The sequence below is a fragment of the Diplotaxodon limnothrissa genome, linkage group LG3, assembly GCF_057381915.1.
Source record: "Diplotaxodon limnothrissa isolate DT_005_m linkage group LG3, D_limnothrissa_male_GT1.1, whole genome shotgun sequence".
Classification (NCBI taxonomy): domain Eukaryota; kingdom Metazoa; phylum Chordata; class Actinopteri; order Cichliformes; family Cichlidae; genus Diplotaxodon; species Diplotaxodon limnothrissa.
This window is the reverse complement of record NC_140598.1, coordinates 13,591,014-13,610,494: the sequence shown is the minus strand read 5'-3', so window position 1 is coordinate 13,610,494 and position 19,481 is coordinate 13,591,014. Positions and strand designations below refer to the sequence as shown.

The 19,481-nt window shown below is 42.2% G+C and overlaps 2 protein-coding genes across 3 annotated transcripts in view; both read left to right on the top strand.

Moving 5' to 3' along the window:
- The window catches only part of LOC146634600 (protein NLRC3-like), a 720,577-nt gene that overhangs the window by 649,678 nt on the left and 51,418 nt on the right, over positions 1–19,481 (top strand). For both annotated transcript variants that reach the window (XM_085377952.1, XM_085377961.1), the window contains one exon: positions 13,288–13,464. In XM_085377952.1, coding sequence (XP_085234078.1) covers positions 13,288–13,464 — 177 coding nt within the window. The remainder of the gene's footprint in view (positions 1–13,287; positions 13,465–19,481) is intronic.
- LOC146634601 (protein NLRC3-like) lies at positions 1,113–7,806 on the top strand. Its single transcript, XM_085378279.1, has 5 exons — positions 1,113–1,201; positions 1,576–1,689; positions 5,166–5,238; positions 5,695–5,869; positions 6,011–7,806. The coding sequence occupies exons 1-5, from the start codon at positions 1,113–1,115 to the stop codon at positions 7,804–7,806; spliced, it is 2,247 nt and encodes a 748-aa protein (XP_085234405.1).

The window sequence follows — 19,481 nt, the reverse complement described above, 5'->3', positions numbered from 1 at the left end:
TGTTCAAACTTTGTTTCCTTTTTATAATGAGTCTAATCAAAGGTGGACAGAAGTATCTCCACTGTGACTTTTCTGTGTCACCATCAGAGCTTCTGCACAGTGTTTCTGGGGCAGATAACATTGCAGCATTATGGAGACATTATGGAGACAAAAAGAAAAGCGTCTGGACTTCTTTAAGTTAAACTTAAAGAAGTCCAGACGCTTTTCTTGGACTGTTCAGTGTTGAGTCTCATTCACACACTCCCTCAGACTCTTCACACACACTGATTTGCTGACATAAACACACTCCTGTGTGCTTTCTTGGCTTCACACACACACTGAGGACCATCTACAGACTGTGAGCTCCGTCTTCTTTGTCTTTGGAGCCGAACTCTGACAAAGTTAGGAACAAAACTTTCTCCAGCGTGTGAACTTTCCTCCTAGACTCAGTCTGAGCAGTCAGACCACATATTTCTAAAGCAGCACATGAAGGTGTGGCTCACACACACACAGGTGAAGGAAACAGCTGCAGTATTAAAAACTGCTTCACTGTCTACAAATATATGAACTGAATGTTTCTTTCAGGCTGTAAAAACCTTATTTATCCTCCATTACAGTCATGCATTCAGAGCATTACTTCTGTTATATTAGTACATGTATTTTATTCTGATGAACACATGAAACTCTGAGCTGGATTGAATCCATTGAATCAGAGTCCAGGACTCAGACTAAACACACTGAATGTGTCCTGAGCTCGGCCGCTGTTCCACAGTAACTGCTGTCAGAGTCACTGTTACTGAGTTAGCTTAGCTAGCAGAGCAGCTAGCAGTTAGAGTATGAACTCTGTAAGCAGTCAGCTCGGTCCTGGACATGGTTACTGACATAAAGCTGCTCTCTGCAGCCATGTTTGACCTGCTGCTTTGTAGGACTACAGTAATGGAGGATTTGGAGGCTGAACTGGGCTCTGTGACACTTTTTGTAGTGAACTGATGAAAGCTGCGTCTCAGATGGATGTTAGTCCAACACATCAGACACGACCTCTGCAGCTCTCAGTTGATGTGCACATGAATGATTTGTGTTTCCTCTGCAGGTGAAGGTAGAAAGTGTGTGTGAGCTGATGTGAATTGAGCAGCATGGATCAGTGTGAGGACAGAGAGGAGGGAGTCCCTCCCTCTAAAAGCACTCTGTGTGGGGAACATGAGAGCCAGACCAAAGCTCAGAGGTGAGATGACCATCTCTAACTGTCCATGACTCTTCTCCATGTCACAGCTCAGCACTCACATCACTGCTCCATCATTATTCACACTCATACCTCTGTGTGTGTTGTTTTAAAGCCCAGAGCTGTGGGGCGTACCAGGCTCAGCTGGACATAACCCTGAAACTAATCCAGAGCCTGGACCTGAACCCAGCTGTGTTTCCTTAAAGAGCAACAGGTCGAAGGGTGTTGGTGCAAACTTTAACAAAAGACTGTTATGTGACAAAGAGTAAGTACATTATTTTTATGAGTTTCACATTGTTCATCATGTCTTTAATTTAATATTTCCAGTTTTTCCTTCCTGTCTCATGAAGCTGTGACATTTATTGTTTTTCTTTTAGGATCAATAAGAGGCCAGAATCTCCTGGACCTGAACCCAGCTGTGTTTCCTTAAAGAGCAACAGGTCGAAGGGTGTTGGTGCAAACTTTAAAGGCTGTTCTTCTGCTGCTGAGAGGTAATGTGTGTCTAGATGTTGTTCCTGACTCTGTATTTTTGAATAAATCCTCATGTTTAATATCAGCTCAGCTCTTTTTCACACATTTCTATGTTGGTATGTGAAGCGGTGTGTGTTGGAGTGTTTCCACAAACACAGCAGTCAGAGTGGAAAGAGTGGATGTTGTAGGAGGTGTTTGTGTAGTGAAGAGGCTGAGTGTCTGTAGGACTCCAGCTGCTCCAGCAGGTGTCTCCTTTGTGCTTTGCTTCAAACACAGTGTAGGGAGGAGCTTCCACTCAGGTGTTTCAGGTGTTGCTGGATGGAGGAGGACAAATAGTTTTTCCCTTCAGTGACACTTCAGCAGCTCAATGTTCTGGGAGATGTTTGTCTTTATGAAGGTTTATGGATTCTTGTTCTTACTTTGGTTAAACTGAGCAATACATTTTCCATCTAACATTTAAAGTAAATTTCCAGGTGAATAAAAGATCTGCAGCTGCAGCCTCTGTGATGTTTCACAGTCTGAAAGTAACAAATTCAACCAGAGTTCAAACAAAGGCTTAATATACGTGTGTGTTTGATATAATGCCAACAAGTACAAACAGGTGTTCTTACAGGTCTTAATCACAGAGGTCTGATAAGTCTGGTGACTTTCACACTCAGCAATTTTGCTGCCTTTTATTTTATATTGGCCTTTTTAAAGCCCTTCAAAGTCTCCCACATTCATACAGAGCTTTTAACACCAAACTCCTTTACAGTCCTTCTCCTCTCACACACGATCACACGACTGATTTGTCTGCAGCAGCTGTGTTACTGCTAGTATTTTATTATGTGTGTAATCTCCTCATATTGTTCCTGTGGTTTAGTTTGACTTCCTTCTGCAAACTCAGCTGCTCTGTTGCTGATACACGTCTCCATGAATATGATTGATCAGATGCTGCCAACACCATGTGTTTCATGTGAACGCTCAGCTGAAACCCTGGGTTGACTTATCGAGTTAATAACAAGCTTCACGTGACTGTGAATGCTAAAGTGAATCAGATAAAGGAAAGAGACCCTGCTAATGTTGGACTCACTTCTTAGTGTAGATCCCAGGAGGAAGTTCAACATAGCCATTCTTTGTGCTAGCTCGACCAAACCTGAGAGCACAGTGCAGGATAATGATCATCATCTGTCTCTGTCAAGGACATTTAAAATCCACAAATAACAAACATAATTATATTTGATCATTAAAAATGATGATTAAACAAAGTGTCAAACATACTTAAGTAGAAGGACTGATGTTTGTGTTAAAATACCCTCTTAAAGCTGAAATAATGATTCAGCTTCTTTACTCAAGTAAAGGTAAAAGAGTCCAGGCTCTGAAATGTACTCACAGTATTAAAGTAAAAACGCCATCTTTGAAGGAAATTTCTGCCAGTTTTTGTGCAAAGTTACCTGAATTTCTACCTCCAACATTAATATGAGAGAATTATCTGAACTTTTATTCTAATGAATTTAATCAGCTTGAACATTTTGTAGCACAAAAGTAGAAAAAACCCAAAGGGAATCAAAAATAGCTCCGTTTGCTGTTGCCTGCATTGTAGATGGACGGCTTTGCCTCAACACCTAAACAGGAAAATGAGTTTAGTCAAGTATTAAAGTGGGATTGAAGAGGTCAGGAAACCAGAGATCAGGTGTTGTGGTGCAGCATTAAGATAAGATGGGGCCTGATTATTTAAGACCTTGTATGTGAGGAGCAGCCAATGAAGGGAAGCCAAAACAGGAGAAATCTGCTCTCTCTTTCTAGTCCCTGTCAGGACTCTTGCTGCAGCATTTTGGATCAGCTGAAGGCTTTTCACTGAGTTTTTGGACATCCTGATAATAATGAATTACAGTCGTCCAGTCTGGAAGTAATAAATGCATGAACTAGTTTTTCAGCGTCACTCTTTTTAGCATTTTTTAACAACAAGGTTCTATCTATTAGGGCTCTTGTTTCGCCGACTGCTGCCTCAGATCCGAGTCTTTCTCCTGTGTGCTCAGCTGTCTTAGAGCAGTTTGATCCCGTTTCCCTTAATGACTTGACTGCGGTAGTTCGTAACCTAAGATCATCACACTGCCCCTCTGATTGTCGCCCCCCAACTACTCTTTCAAGGATTGTCAGGTTGGAGATTGGCCTGTAATTAGCTAAGACAGCTGGGTCTAGGGATGCTTTTTAAGTAAAGGTTTAACTACAGCCAGCTAGGGATGGGTACCGTTTAGATTTGAAAACCTGCTAAATCAGAATCAGTTGCTGATGATGGCTTTTTTATTTTACATCAATCACGTATAATCTTAACTCAAAGTGAACATAGACTTGATTGCTCAGATCAGCCAATTCAAAATGGTAATTCAATCAACTCTGAGTTCATGGCTAGACTCAGTTTGTTGGCCCTGCACCTTAAAACTATTCCCTGTTTGTCCCTCATGTTTTTTGGATATTGTTTTCACATCTTATGTCACGGCTAGCGGGGCGAGCCATGTTGAATTTAATAAAGGACCCAAGATGCAGACACTGCTGTGAAGTGAGTGAGCGTTATTGAAACGGTGAAGTGCAGTGGAGATGGCCTGTGCAGAAGCTAAGATAACCTCTACTGAAAAACTAAAAAACTAACCTGAAACCTTAAACGGAGACACGGGGAGACAACACAGACGAACCAGCAACAAGCAGGAGAAAACAAAGGGCTCATATACACAAAAGAGCCATCAGGGAATGAGAAAAGGGAGACACAGCAGGATTCATTGGACATAACCAGACAAGGGGAAGCAAAAGTAGACACACTAACATAGGACATGGCACTGTCAAAATAAAACAGGAAGTGAACACAGAGACACAATACTAACACAGTACAGAGGGAACACAGAAACCAAAACCTCAGAACTAGAAAATCTTAATCAGAATGAAATTGTAACAAAAGACAAGAACAATCAAAACAAAACCACTGAGTCCACAGACTCGGGACATACATCGGCTCAAACTGTGGTCATAAATATTTTGTACTTGTAAATCAGACTGTGTAGTTGTGAACTGAGTTTTGTAACATTGTGAAACAAAATATCTGGAAAGTTCATGTTTTTGCGTTCATTGATTTGTGTGTGTAAAAATGTAAAAAAATGTAATAAATGTAAGAAACATTAGAACTACTTTTGCTGACACAAAGTTTGGCGAGCACTGCAAGTTGTCCCTTTAAACCAGTCACTGATATAAAGAGAGCACCTTGTTCCAGGGCATCTGAGCATGGAGGGAAAGCTTTATGCAGGAGATGGTAAGAGCTGTTGGGACTAAAGAAACTGAGCAGAAAACTACAGACATCTGGAAACTGAGTTGTTAATTCTCAGTGGGATCAGCAGGACTAGCAAAGCCTCACCATGACAGTCATCTGATTGACTGAACCCATCCAAACATCACTTCATGGACCTTTAGCTTGTGTCTGTGTGTGGACAGACATAACATGAGCTAATTATACATTACTCCTCCACAGAGTGGACCAGCAGAGAGCAGAGGTTTCCACTGGTCAGTCTGCACAGCAACATCAAACACACCTGGACTCTGTGGTTATGGTTTGTAGTACTACGTTTACATTTGTTCTTTTCAGTCACCTCTATGCTGCACTTTGTGGACCAGAGGATTGTCAGTGTGTCCAACATAAGTCAGAGTTTGGGCTCCATGATTTCAGTCAGATTGGGGTGACTGTAGCTCAGGAGGTGAGCAGGTCAGCTACTAGTTAGGTTTGTGAATCAAACCCTGGCTGGCAAATGTACTGGGTAACGTACTAAACCCAAGCTGCCCTCTGATGCATCCATCAGAGTGTGAAAGAAAGTATTTAAGCATAGAACAATGTGCTTGGTTGAATGAGGCATGTTGTATAAATGCTTTGTGTGCACAGAGTATCAAAGAGAGCTATATAAGAACCAGTCCATTTACCACTGGGTAATTCATATAGTCTTCTTTTCCAGTGGCTGGAAGACAACATCACCATGTTTGTGAAGAACGAGCTGAAGAAGATCCAGAAGCTTCTGAGTCCAGATCACCCAGAAACTTTAAAGAGCCAGATGGAGGATGAGGAGATGTTTGAAGGAGAGGATGAAGATGAAAGAAAGAGCTGCAGAGAAGCATTTCTGAAGATCACACTCCACTTCTTGAGGAGACTTAAGCAGCATGAGATGGCTGACCATCTGCAGAGCAGTAAGAGAATTTCTCTAAAGACTGAATATTGATCTTTCCTAATAGCTCAAGAAATGGACCAATAGACATTCATCCTTTCAGGGTACTGAAAGGCTATGATATTTATTATATAATATTTGTTTCTGAATTTCTTACCTTCAGAAATATTTGCTCCACTCTGTAAACGTGAACTTAAAGCCCAACTGAAGAAGAAGTTCCAGTGTGTGTTTGAGGGCATCGCTAAAGCAGGAAGCCCAACCCTCCTGAATCAGATCTACACAGAGCTCTACATCACAGAGGGAGGGACTGCAGAGGTCAATGATGAACATGAGGTCAGACAGATTGAAACAGCATCCAGGAAACCAGACAGACCAGAAACAACAATCAGACAAGAAGACATCTTTAAAGCCTCACCTGGAAGAGACGAACCAATCAGAACAGTGCTGACAAAGGGAGTGGCTGGCATTGGGAAAACAGTCTTAACACAGAAATACAGCCTGGACTGGGCTGAAGACAAAGCCAACCAGGACATCCAGTTCATATTTCCATTCACTTTCAGAGAGCTGAATGTGCTGAAAGAGAAAAAGTTCAGCTTGGTGGAACTTGTTCATCACTTCTTTAATCAAACTAACGAATCAGGAATCTGCAGGCTTGAAGACTTCCAGGTTGTGTTCATACTTGATGGTCTGGATGAGTGTCGACTTCATTTGGACTTCAACAAAACTAAAATCCTGACTGAAACAAGAAAGTCCACCTCATTGGATGAGCTGCTGACAAACCTCATCAGAGGGAACCTGCTCCCTTCTGCTCGCCTTTGGATAACAACACGACCTGCAGCAGCCAATCAGATCCCTCCTCAGTGTGTCGACATGGTGACAGAGGTCAGAGGGTTCACTGACCCACAGAAGGAGGAGTACTTCAGGAAGAGATTCAGAGATAAGAAGCAGGCCAGCAGGATCATCTCCCACATCAAGAAAGCTCGAAGCCTCCACATCATGTGTCACATCCCAGTCTTCTGCTGGATCACTGCTACAGTTCTGGAGGATGTGCTGGAAACCAGAGAGGGAGGAGAGCTGCCCAAGACCCTGACTGAGATGTACATCCACTTCCTGGTGGTTCAGGCCAAAGTGAAGAAGGTCAAATATGATGGAGGAGCTGAGACAGATCCACACTGGAGTCCAGAGAGCAGGAAGATGATTGAGTCTCTGGGAAAACTGGCTTTTGATCAGCTGCAGAAAGGAAACCTGATCTTCTATGAACCAGACCTGACAGAGTGTGGCATCGATATCAGAGCAGCCTCAGTGTACTCAGGAGTGTTCACACAGATCTTTAAAGAGGAGAAACAACTGTACCAGAACAAGGTGTTCTGCTTTGTTCATCTCAGTGTTCAGGAGTTTCTGGCTGCTCTTCATGTCCACCTGACCTTCATCAACTCTGGACTCAATCTGCTGGAAGAGCAAGAAACAACTTGGAAGGTGTTTCAAACAAGAAAATCTTCAAAGAAATACTTCTACCAGTGTGCTGTGGACAAGGCCTTACAGAGCCCCAATGGACACCTGGACTTGTTCCTTCGTTTTCTCTTGGGTCTGAAGACTAATCAAACTCGTTTGCAAGGCCTCATGACACAAACAGGAAGTAGCTCAAAGACCAATCAAGAAGCAGTTCAGTACATCAAGAAGAAGCTCAGTGAGAATCTGTCTGCAGAGAAAAGCATCAATCTGTTTCACTGTCTGAATGAACTGAATGATCGTTCTCTAGTGGAGGAGATCCAACAGTCCCTGAGATCAGGACGTCTCTCCACAGATAAACTGTCTCCTGCTCAGTGGTCAGCTCTGGTCTTCATCTTACTGTCATCAGAAAAAGATCTGGATGTGTTTGACCTGAAGAAATACTTTGCTTCAGAGGAGGCTCTTCTGAGGCTGCTGCCAGTGGTCAAAGTCTCTAAAAAAGCTCTGTAAGTTATAAAGTTTTTATTATTTAATTTGGTTGGTATGTTATGGAAAACACACTGCCATGAACCTCTGTTTTGTTTTTGTCAAAATCACTGTAATATAATCACTGTACATTTATATACATGTGACTTGTATTAATGCTGCTGCCCTCTTGTGGCTAAAGTGTAATTATGTTATTGTTATTAGGGAGGATTTGAGAGTAAGGCTACGTTCACACTGCAGGCGAAAGCGCATCAAATCAGATTTTTCTGACCTTTATAAATCTGACTTTTTTGACCCTATGCGACCCATATCCAATCATGCTATGACAGTGTGAACGTCGCGAATCCGATATTTTCAAATCCGACCTGGGTCACTTTCGTATGTGGTACTGAATCCGATACATATCCGATGTTTTAGAAAGCGACTGCTGTTTGAACGGTCATGTCGCATTAAATCCGTCTTTTACGTCACCAACACAAGACAGACGCCAATTATCAGCGCCCGATAAGACATCGCGAACGCTTCCTGGCCATCCCGTGTAGATGTCAGTGAAACTGTTGGGAAGACAACGTTGGAGAAACGTGAACATTTTATTTGTACTGTATAATCTACAGATTCTGAGAGAAATCTGCAGCTATCCTTTGAAGCACCGCTCCTCTAAAACAGCAATAAGGATCATTATTAGGTTATCTACATTATTATGTAAATAACAAAATAACTTAAAGCAAAAATTGGGAAACGTAAAGTCCGAAGTCTTCATATTAAGGGTCATCTGTCAAACAATATTCTTTGCTCTGGGTCTAAACAGAGCGTGTTGTGTGTGAAGTCTTCTTTTGCGCATGCAAATGCACAAATGCGTCCTTCATTTCCCCGAATTTGAAGGATTCGTCGGGTGTGTCCTTCGTGGCCCACCATATCCCAGAATTCATAGCGCGGCCCAGCCAAATTTCAGCTGCCAACAATGGCGGCTGCTACTAAGTTTTCAAATTACTCTTATTAATCTTTCTGGGTCACAAAATAAACTTTTAACATATTTTCAGGCGAGAAAGTAGCTGTGTAAACTTCAAATATCTGCTTGGTTTATCAAGACATCGCATATTTGCAAAAGTGTGCCGACGTTTTCGGAGACGTCTGTTCCCCACCCGCTCGCTAGCAAGCCGGGGGGTTCAATGGTCACTCCAGCCGGCGAGAGCAGCGGACGCCCGGCTTCATCGTTTTCAGACCCCGCTCTTTCGCTACTCAGGTTAAACATGATATATAAGTCACTCGGATAACTTAAAAATGTAATTGTTTGCCTTTTTTCTGTGTTTTATTTGTTCCGGAGTAAATCGGTTTGGCTGAGATCAAAGTTCCTCCGGGATTTTCACACAGCTGAATAAACGTTAAACAGGAAACTGATTAAACAGAAGTGTGAGACGGTCGAGAATTTACGCCAGTGTCCTGTTATATTTTAGATAGCAAGGAGCAGACGGCCGAGTTTATTAAACTCCACCGACACAGCGGTGACGCAAATCTGAAGGCTCGACCGTCCCATTTCACAGCCTCGCACTTCCAGCCTTTTCGGTCTTTGAAGGACCCGGCCCACGTAGACCGCGAATACCGGGTCCTCCGAAGGATGCAGCCGACGTTTTGGGACAAAGCTAGTGTGTGATGTTCTTTCAGTGTTGCACTTTGTAGACGGTCCCTGAGCACTGGTCTCACAGCCAGCTGCACATAGAGACCAGTGTTGTTAGTCCAGGTCAGAAGATGACTTGTTGGAATGAAAATGAGCTTGTAGTTTGTCTGCTTTAATAATGTGACTGGAAAAAGGTGTTGGACTTCAAATATGTCCATTTCTTTCACACTTCACCTTTAAAAGTGAAGCCTTGTGGTTCCTGGAAGGAAAAACACGACTTTTTCAAGTCTTTGTCCTGTTTTTATGAGAAATGTACGACTTTAATGTGAAACATTCAGAGTTTTTTCTTTTGTTGTGTTTGTTTGAAGCTGCTTCCTGTTGGCTTCAGCTGTTTGGAGTTTCCATTTTCTAAACTTCTACATTCTGAACCTTCTTCAGCTCTGAACAGATGATGAAACACTGAATGATTTCAAGCTCACACTTTGTCTAATAAACTTACATCTTTCATTCTTTATACAGATTGTGGGGCTGTGGTTTGTCAGAGATCAGCTGTGATTATCTGGCAGCAGCACTGAAGTCCAACCCCTCCCATCTGAGAGAGCTGGACCTGAGCTCCAACACCAAGCTGCAGGATTCAGGAGTGAAGCATCTGTGTGGTTTCCTGGAGAGTCCAGGATGTGGACTTGAAACTCTGAGGTCAGTCAGCATGTTTTAGTTGTGCTGAGATGAATATGATGTGAAAGTTGTGCTGACACTAAACTGCAGACATCAGGCTGATATTATACTGATCCACACTGAGGATCTTCATGGTAAAGTCTGTTTTCTTCTTCTCTGGTTTAGTCCATTGACTGCAGCAGAACAATGTTCACATTTCAAACAGTGAGACTCAACGTATGGCCCGCGGCCCACACGCGGCCTGCCCACCTTTCCTGATTCAGAGAGAGGGGACCCTGATTAACTGTGTAGTGTTCTTCCTCACAGTTCTAAGTATCAGACACAACAATGAATAATCCACAGCTGACTGTCTTTAGCAGGTCAAAGGTCACGGCACACAGCAGACAGTGGGAAATATTATAACTCTGATCATTTATCAGCACATATCCATATGTATAAAAACAAAGCTGACACTGTGAGACTTGATCAGAGGTGTGATCATCACAGCAGAGGCCTTTGTGTCAAAGTCACTGAGGATCAAACAGAAACACATGAAGCAGATTTTCCTGTTCTGGCTTTTTATAGCAGATAACCTTCAAAATATTCTGCAGTCCATCAAAAACTGAAGCAAACCATGAATCAACATGTGAACATGAGCTGATGCTGCTGAAGTGAAGCAAAGTTACAGAGGTTTGATTACAGACACAGCTGAGAGTTTGTAATCTGTCATCATTTTAAAAGGTTTACATTTCTTCAGTATATCCACATTTGCAGCTGGTACCTCAACCTCCACTTGTCCAACACAACTGCTGTCCACTGCCTCCATGACATTGTGATTTTGCTGTTGGTCTTCTGTCAGATCTTCATCAATCACTTCTGCACGGGGCACACCTTCAGACTCTGCAGCTGCATAACGAAAGCCTGTAAGATAAAATTAGACATAAGGTAAATGTACACCAATATTCCAATGACAGGTGTGTGATTCATCTGGAAGTTATGTGCGGATTAGTGTACAGTGATAGCAATTTAGTATGTTTTTAGAGGGGGGGGGGGGTTGTTTACCTCCGATGGGTGCTCTTTTTCGCTTCCGTTGCGTACGCCTTGAGTGCCGGTCCGAGTCTGATACAGGTATGTCGTCATGCCCCATGTGCAGTGTTGGTGCCCAGTCTGGATTTGTTACATCCATTTCATATGCTGGTTTGCCTGCAATAATGCCAAATCATAAGCTACTCAGTCGACATGATGTGGTTCTGCAGCATCACACATTAGCATGTTTTATCTCATTATCTATGACCTCAGCACGTTGAAAATAACACTAAAAGCCTTTCAAGAGTGATATGAATTAATTTAGAACTCACCGGAAAGAAAATGCCGTGAGCAAACCAACAAAAAGCTGGGGATTGCAGAGAACTCGATATCCGCTCGTCTCACCGCTGCAATCCAAGCCTGACGTCTTTGTTTAGTAATATCGGATACATGGGATCCCTCACGTTGCCTCCAGGATGGAAAACGATGAAAAGAGAGCCCGTTATCCAGCTTCTTGCCTTCACGATCGTGTGATCTAACGTTGCAACCGACAACACAACACGTACGATCCATAGCTGAAATGGTATCCTTTGGCTGGCCTACTGTCATGGCGGAAGGGGGCGTGGCCCATCTCCCGTGACATCACGCTCCAAAGCCCTATAGGTGGGAAAATGTACCATGTCGACCAATCAAAAATGATATGGAAACATGACATTTGGTTGTTTAGCAAAAGGGGGAAGTTTTAGGAGTGACCGGCAAGAGAGAGCGAGTGAGCGAAAGAGAGAGAGAGTTTTGATACGTGAGAGATTTGTGACGTTTACCGTGTTTGGTCTCAAGTTAGTTTGTTGTCTTGTGTATTTAGTGTGTAGCTGTTGTTTTGTTTTGTGTGTCAGTTCTACTAGTGATCGTCACAGTTGCTGCCTTAAAGCCAACAAAGGCAGATTGCAGTGTAAACGCTGAGTGACACACCTGCTGTCAGACCTGCAGGTTTATCCCTGTGCTGTTCTCATATGTGTTAGAGTGACACAAACTATTGTTTGACACCTGATTGTTCTGTAAATAGTTTGAAATGATTATATGAAAAACGTCTGAGCCTTGGCTGCATTTTTTGGTAAATAGTACCATATAACTTTGTTGTTTGCAAAACGTGTGCGTATTTTTAAAAATGTACAATCTCTATTTGCATTTCAAGTTATGAAGATGATTCGTTAAACATGTGTGTGGTTTTTACAGTCAAAATATCACTTTCTACGTGTATTTTAAATTTTGTCTGAATTTAGATAAATTGTGCTGATACAGTTGGTCAAAATGAGAAAATAACAGATTGGCAAGATAAACTGTTTTTAAAGGTAAAATATAGAGGCCACATCAAAAGTAGTCAAGAAGGGTTAAAGGCTAAAAGCAAAGTTGTCACCAAGTACTGTTTATATTTGTGTGTATTGCTGCAGCTTTTTTGAGTATTAATTTGGTGCCTTTGTGTGAAATAATGGTATTGTGAGTGATCCATATAGTCACAAAGAATAGCCACTTGTTTCTGTGCTACCAAAGTTCCCCGGCTTTCATTCAAAATGTGTTTATCGTCAGCACCTGCACATTAAACTACTTAAACATTATAAATGTCTTCAAGCTCACACTGAGGCCTGTGGGGTACTATCAGCCACTGAGACAGTACACACATTTATATGTGTTTGTATATGAATATTTCATACTTTAAGACTGCCTGTTTATTTAAGGGAGATGAACAAAATACATTGGAATTGTACAAAATAATATCATGGATGATAAATTAAATAGATTTTAAGTAGATGCTTGTGCATTCTTAAAGTCTTATATGTTGAACTGAACTATGTGATCTGTTCAAAGCCTTAATCTTAATTTGAAGTGAAATGTGCATTTTGAGTTTATACACTATGTATATAAGGCGACCGTTTCCTTTTGCAGTATTTTTGTGTGGTGTACTTTTCTATGTCTTAACAAAAGGGGAACAAAGGTGTTTAAGTTCACCTAGGATGATGTGTTTTAATTTTCACATGGTCTTGCTTGAATTTGACCCTGACAAAGGCGTATGAACTCTGTCAGCTGTTTGGAGTTTCCATTTTCTAAACTTCTACATTCTGAACCTTCTTCAGCTCTGAACAGATGATGAAACACTGAATGATTTCAAGCTCACACTTTGTCTAATAAACTTACATCTTTCATTCTTTATACAGATTGAGGGGCTGTGGTTTGTCAGAGATCAGCTGTGATTATCTGGCAGCAGCACTGAAGTCCAACCCCTCCCATCTGAGAGAGCTGGACCTGAGCTCCAACTACAAGCTGCAGGATTCAGGAGTGAAGCATCTGTGTGGTTTCCTGGAGAGTCCAGGATGTGGACTTGAAACTCTGAGGTCAGTCAGCATGTTTTAGTTGTGCTGAGATGAATATGATGTGAAAGTTGTGCTGACACTAAACTGCAGACATCAGGCTGATATTATACTGATCCACACTGAGGATCTTCATGGTAAAGTCTGTTTTCTTCTTCTCTGGTTTAGTCCATTGACTGCAGCAGAACAATGTTCACATTTCAAACCTTCAAAGAAGAAGAAAAATCCTCCACTGGATAATTCACTGTGAAACTCTCCAACTCTTCATTCCACCTTAAAGTCTGTCTGACACTGAAATCCAAAGCAAAATGTGCGTTTGCTTTACAGACAGCAGTCCAACACAAACATACACACATCATCCAAAACACAGTCCAACATCCAAATCTCCTCCACTGCCAGCATGAATGATGGGAAAGAGAAGGAGGAACACTCTGACATTCAGGGTTAGAATGAGTTTCATGAAGCAGACTGTGAAGATCAAAGCTGCATTAGAAAGCTTACATGAATGAATGAGTGGACAGAAGTGGACAGAGATCATCCGAAGCACTTCAAAGGCTTTAAATCAGCACATTTCTCTTTATTCTTTATCAACTCTGTTAGTTTCTCTCAGTTTTCTGTGGAATGAAGCTAACAGCAGGCTAATAAGATGCTGACCAATAGGTTTCTATTAAAGGTTGTAATTTGTATATGAAAAAGTGCTTTGGCTCAGCAGGGATCAGCTTACAGGTAGAATACAGCTGCTGGATGGGATTAGCATGTCATAGCTATCTACCAAACTGCTAACTGGGGGATTTCAGGCCATCTATGGATCATTTTTGCTAACTGTTTATTCAGCTTAGGCTCACAGGGCTGCAGCCTGTGCCCTAGCTGTCATAGGGCAAGAGGCGTGGTCCACCTGCACAGGTGAGCAGTCCATCACAGGGCCAACAGAGAGAGACAGAGAAGCACTCTCTCACATCCACACCTACAGCCAATTTAGAAGCACCAATGAACCTAAGCAGCATTTCATTGGACTGTGGGAGAACATCCAACCTCCACAGAAAGGCCAACAAGCTTCAACCTACAACCTTCTTGCTTTAAGGCACTAGTGCGAACCACTTTTCCCCATTTCAGCCCAAATCCTGCATCTTCCTGTTTCTGACTCCAGGCCAGCTCCACTAACACTTTCTCATCAGACACTGCCACCTAGTGGAGGAAGTCTTAGTCCCATTTGAAGCTTCAGATTACAGTTAGTTCCTTTACAAAGAGGTGGAGGTGGTGGGGCCACAGCACCATCATCACTGAGTGCTATAGGACACTTAACCTTTGTTTCCATATGCTGGGAACTTCCTGTTGTTCCAAGGAGGACTGGAAAATGTGTGAAAATCTCCCAGTCAGTTCCTCACAGCACACTTCAATCATTTCCCTCCCACAGCATCAGGACCAGGGCTTTTTCTCTCTTTGGTCCCACTAAGAGATTTCCACACAAACACCTCATCAGTGGGACTCTCAGAGCTACCAGCCCTTTGCTACAATCACAAAGCTCTTCATTGAAATCAATGATATCAAAGCTGGAATCAAATGAGTCCAAGTCTTCTGCTGATTCAGCATCACATTCATCTTTGCTCCTTGTTCTGCATCCCCACCATGGACTTCATTCCTTTCCAAGCCAGCCTTGAGTGTCCTTTATTCAGCTCATCCTCTGCTTTACTTTTACACCTGATTTTAGCTGCTTTATCTCTCTTTCAACAAGTTTCTGTGCCTCAATCTTTTTCTTCTCTCCCTCATAACAAGACAGCTTCTTCTGCCTGAGAACATGTTGGAGTGATTTACTAATCCAGGGCTGCTTATTGGGGAAAATACTTCCTGTTTCCAAAGTAATCCCCATTTTTCCCAGAAAGAAATGTAAGTAGAAATCGATGATCTCAGTGAGAACATGAGCCTTTAAAAAGTCCCAGTGGGTGCAGTCAAAGCAGTCCCTCAGTCCCAGTATAGAGTCTTTGGTCCAGACTGGAACAACTGTGTGCCCAGTTTGAGCTCTCTTCAGTCCTGTGACCTGACAGACCCAGAGGGGCCATCACATCACATTTAGAAGCTCCCCTAATGGAGCCACAACACATGTCCAACACTTAGTCTGTCTTGTTGGACCAACTGGAAGAAATGATTCAAGGACTTAGTCACAGAACAGAGATTCAAATCTCCAAAATCCAACTGGCTGCATCAGGACATATAGTCTGAAACTCTGCACAGTTTCCTGTTTGAAGCTGCTTCCTGTTGGCTTCAGCTGTTTGGAGTTTCCATTTTCTAAACTTCTACATTCTGAACCTTCTTCAGCTCTGAACAGATGATGAAACACTGAATGATTTCAAGCTCACACTTTGTCTAATAAACTTACATCTTTCATTCTTTATACAGATTGAGTCTCTGTGGTTTGTCAAAGATCAGCTGTGATTATCTGGCAGCAGCACTGAAGTCCAACCCCTCCCATCTGAGAGAGCTGGAGCTGTGGGGAAACAACCTGAAGGATCCAGATGTGAAGCAGCTGTCTGATCTTCAGCAGAGTCCAGACTACAGACTGGAGACTCTGGGGTCAGTAGAGTGATGGAGTGAGTGGGTGGTGCTGTCAGCAGTATTGTACTAAACACAGTCAGTATGAAACAAAGATCCAGTGTTTCCTGTAAAGCTGCAGCTTCTCAGTGAAGCTGTGAGAGGAGAATGGTGACAGGCTTCAGGATTGGACACAAACACTTCCTGTTTCTGACCTTTATGGTCACCATGGTAACGGCTGACACGCTCTGATCAAACGCTGTCAACAGCCAATCAGCTCTCTGAACAAAGCAGCACGCAGACCAATGACTGCATTCATTTCCAAGTTTAAAGCAGTGAAGAACACAGTCTGTAGGTGAGGAAGAATTTAGTGAGAGCAGATGTTTGGATGGAATTCCTCCAGTTAACAGCTGGAACCGTCCATCTGGATTGTTGGGCTTGTTGTTGGGGTTCCTACAGAGCTCAGAGTGGACACACCAAGGTTCTTCTAATGAATGAAAGTCCAAACTCAAACTAGGAGGGAAAAACATTTTCATCAACTTCAATAAAAATCCAAAGATTAGAAAAAGTGAAGCAACAATGAGTCCTAGTACAGTCCCAGCACTGAAGTCCCTGCTGCTCTTTATACTGGATGTGCTGCATCACTGACTGACAGCTGATGAAGAGTCTCTGGAAACACTCGTTTATCTCCTCTGCTCTTCCTTCTTCTCTCTGCAGGTGGAGCTGGTGATGGTAAACAGGACGGTGTGTGTGCTGAGAGAGGAGGAGCTGTGTCCTGATGATCCAGAGAGGTTGAAGCAGCAGCAGCTTGTGTGTAGAGACGCTCTGACTGGGCCATGTTACTGGGAGGTGGAGAGGAGAGCTTCATCCAGCAGTGACTGACAGAGGAATGAGAAGAAGTGCAGATGACTGTCAGTGCTGCAGAGTGAACTGCTCTGAGAACAGCTCCACTGTCAGACACAATGTAGAGTCCAGCATCATCCCTGTGTGTCCCTCTGGATCTGACAGAGGATCATCAGTGTATCTGGACTGCTCTGCTGCTGCTCTGTCCTTCTACAGTCTCTGCACAGTCTCTGTCTGACTCTGGCTTCAGACCCTCCTGGATCAAACTCACCTGGAAAGACTTTCAAACATCACTCAATAGATTTGAATACAGAATATATTTGATATATACTGTAGATGTACTGTAGAGTTGCAGTTTGTCACTTGTAAATACAGTCTGTGAGCAGCTGTGAGCTGAAAGATCTTTCTAGAAACACGAAATGTTTTCACTCTTCTGTTGCTTTTTCATATATTTCCACAACATTAATATTGATCCCACCTGTCTCACCTGTTTCATGCTTTTATACATAATAACAGGACACGTGTGATCTGAGCGCTGCTGTGGTTGCTGTGCTGCACGTCTTCATTTACATAACAGAGACATCTAGTGGTTCAGAGGGAGAACTGCAGGAGGTGGAGCTGTGTTTTAGCGTGGAAAACTTTTTATCTTTTAGGCGCAGATACAAATATGACAAGTATCAGTGTGAGATACAAAAGGTCACATCAGTCAGCAGAGGGAACAGTGATCACACAGCAATGTAAGAATAGAAACATAACAGTGAATCTGGACATGTATACAGATGGAAGCAAACAAACAGGATGTAACACTACATTAAAGCCACAAATGAGAAGAAAACAAACACAAAGGAAAATATATTTGATCTCAGGAATCCAAATCAGATGCTTTAGAGCAGGGGTCGGCAACCCTGGGCACGCGTGTCACAGCTGCCACGTGAAGGGTTAACTGATGGCACGACCATAGCTGGACTGGCCATCGGGCATACTGATGGTGATTTTTCGTTTTTAATGGGCCGATGATGTTTTTTTATTTTTTTGTAACGGTATAAACAATGAAAGATGGCGGATTGGCCGGATGCTGGTCGATGTGTAGAAATAAGTCAGTTGTTTGGTGGTGGCTATGGCGGAGCTTCCACAGAGGCAGCAGGTGGATGAGGGAAAGGGGAGGCAGGAGGAGCAGAGACCCGAGGCGGCTGCCGGTCCGAGTGTCAGGTGAACTGAACTTCAGGTAAGAAGTTATGACCTGCAGTCTGTCTGGGTCAGATATAAACCAAGTTTAGGTGGAGTTTATTTTCCTTGTGCTGACTTTTTACAGTCAGTTATAATAACTCCCACTCAGAGGAGACCAGAGATCACATTAACATGTGTGTCTCTGTATTAAGAAACATGACATATTGGCCCAGTTTATTTTCCTTATCATTGTTGTGAGGAGACCATAAATAGCATTTGTATTTTCTGTTGTACAGTTCATTTGCTGTTATGGATAAAAAGTCTTTCTTTGTTTCAAAATAGCTGATAAATATTCGCTGATAGCTGCAAACATCTGCGCACAAATATAATCCTATGAAGTGGTTCTATATAGTGTGTAATTTATTGCTAATGCAATCATATGGCACATTGACTTCTGAGGAAATGTTAGATGCACTCATCATCAGAAAGGTTGCCGACCTAAACCAGGAGGTTTAGAGCATCATAGAGTTTTTGTGGTTTGTTTTCTTTAAGTCATTTCACAGATTTTCTCTATAATTTCAATTCCTTGAATAAAACAACAAATTTAGGGGATGATTTTGTAATCCGACTTTATGTATGAAAGATTTGACTAAACATAAAACAATCTTCCAACTCAGTCGTCATTCTTATCTTGTGAAATCAAACCAAATGTTCTGTTGTCTCTAAATCAGGGATTGATGAAATCTTTGGTTGCATCCATTTATGAACATGTTCTCATTCATATTAAATTGTAGTCTAAGTCCTTCTTTAGAGGGATAAATGTCATTCATTATCTTCAAATGTGTTTCTGTTGTTTTGGGGGGAAGTTTGAAGTTCATTGTTCAAAGTCTGTTAATGAAACTTTATGAAGTTTATGTAGGATGTTTTTCCTATTTTGTATTTGTTTGAATTATGATGTATTTCTGACTCTTTCTGCCATGATGCCAGGTCTCTCTTGAAAACAACATTTTTAATCTCAATTAAATTTTCACCTGGAGAAATAAAGATGATAATAATAATTTTGTCTTCAGGGAATCATTTCTCTGTAAAACAGCTTCTTCTGAAACTCTTGTTACATTTCTTGTTTATTGTTTGCTGGTTTTAGAAAAATGTCATCGTCTCTGTGTGAACTTAAACTCTACATGTGGTGTCAGCTATAAACGAGCTCTAGAGTCTAATAACGATGCTTTTATTATTGTCTGGTATCCAATCTAACCCTGGGCCTCTGGCTGAATGTGAAACACCAGCAGATGTTAAAAACTGTCTGGGTTACACGTGCATCACGTCGTGTGCTTCCTAACATGGATATGATTGGAATCTGGGCCTGTTCAAGCGGTGCTGGTATCATTGTTGTTTCTGAGACTTTCCAAATCTTTACTGGATAAAAACGTAGCAACTGATGGATTTAACATTTAGCTCTCAGACTGTCCCAGAAAAGGCGGAGGTCTGGAAGTTTATGTGAAGCT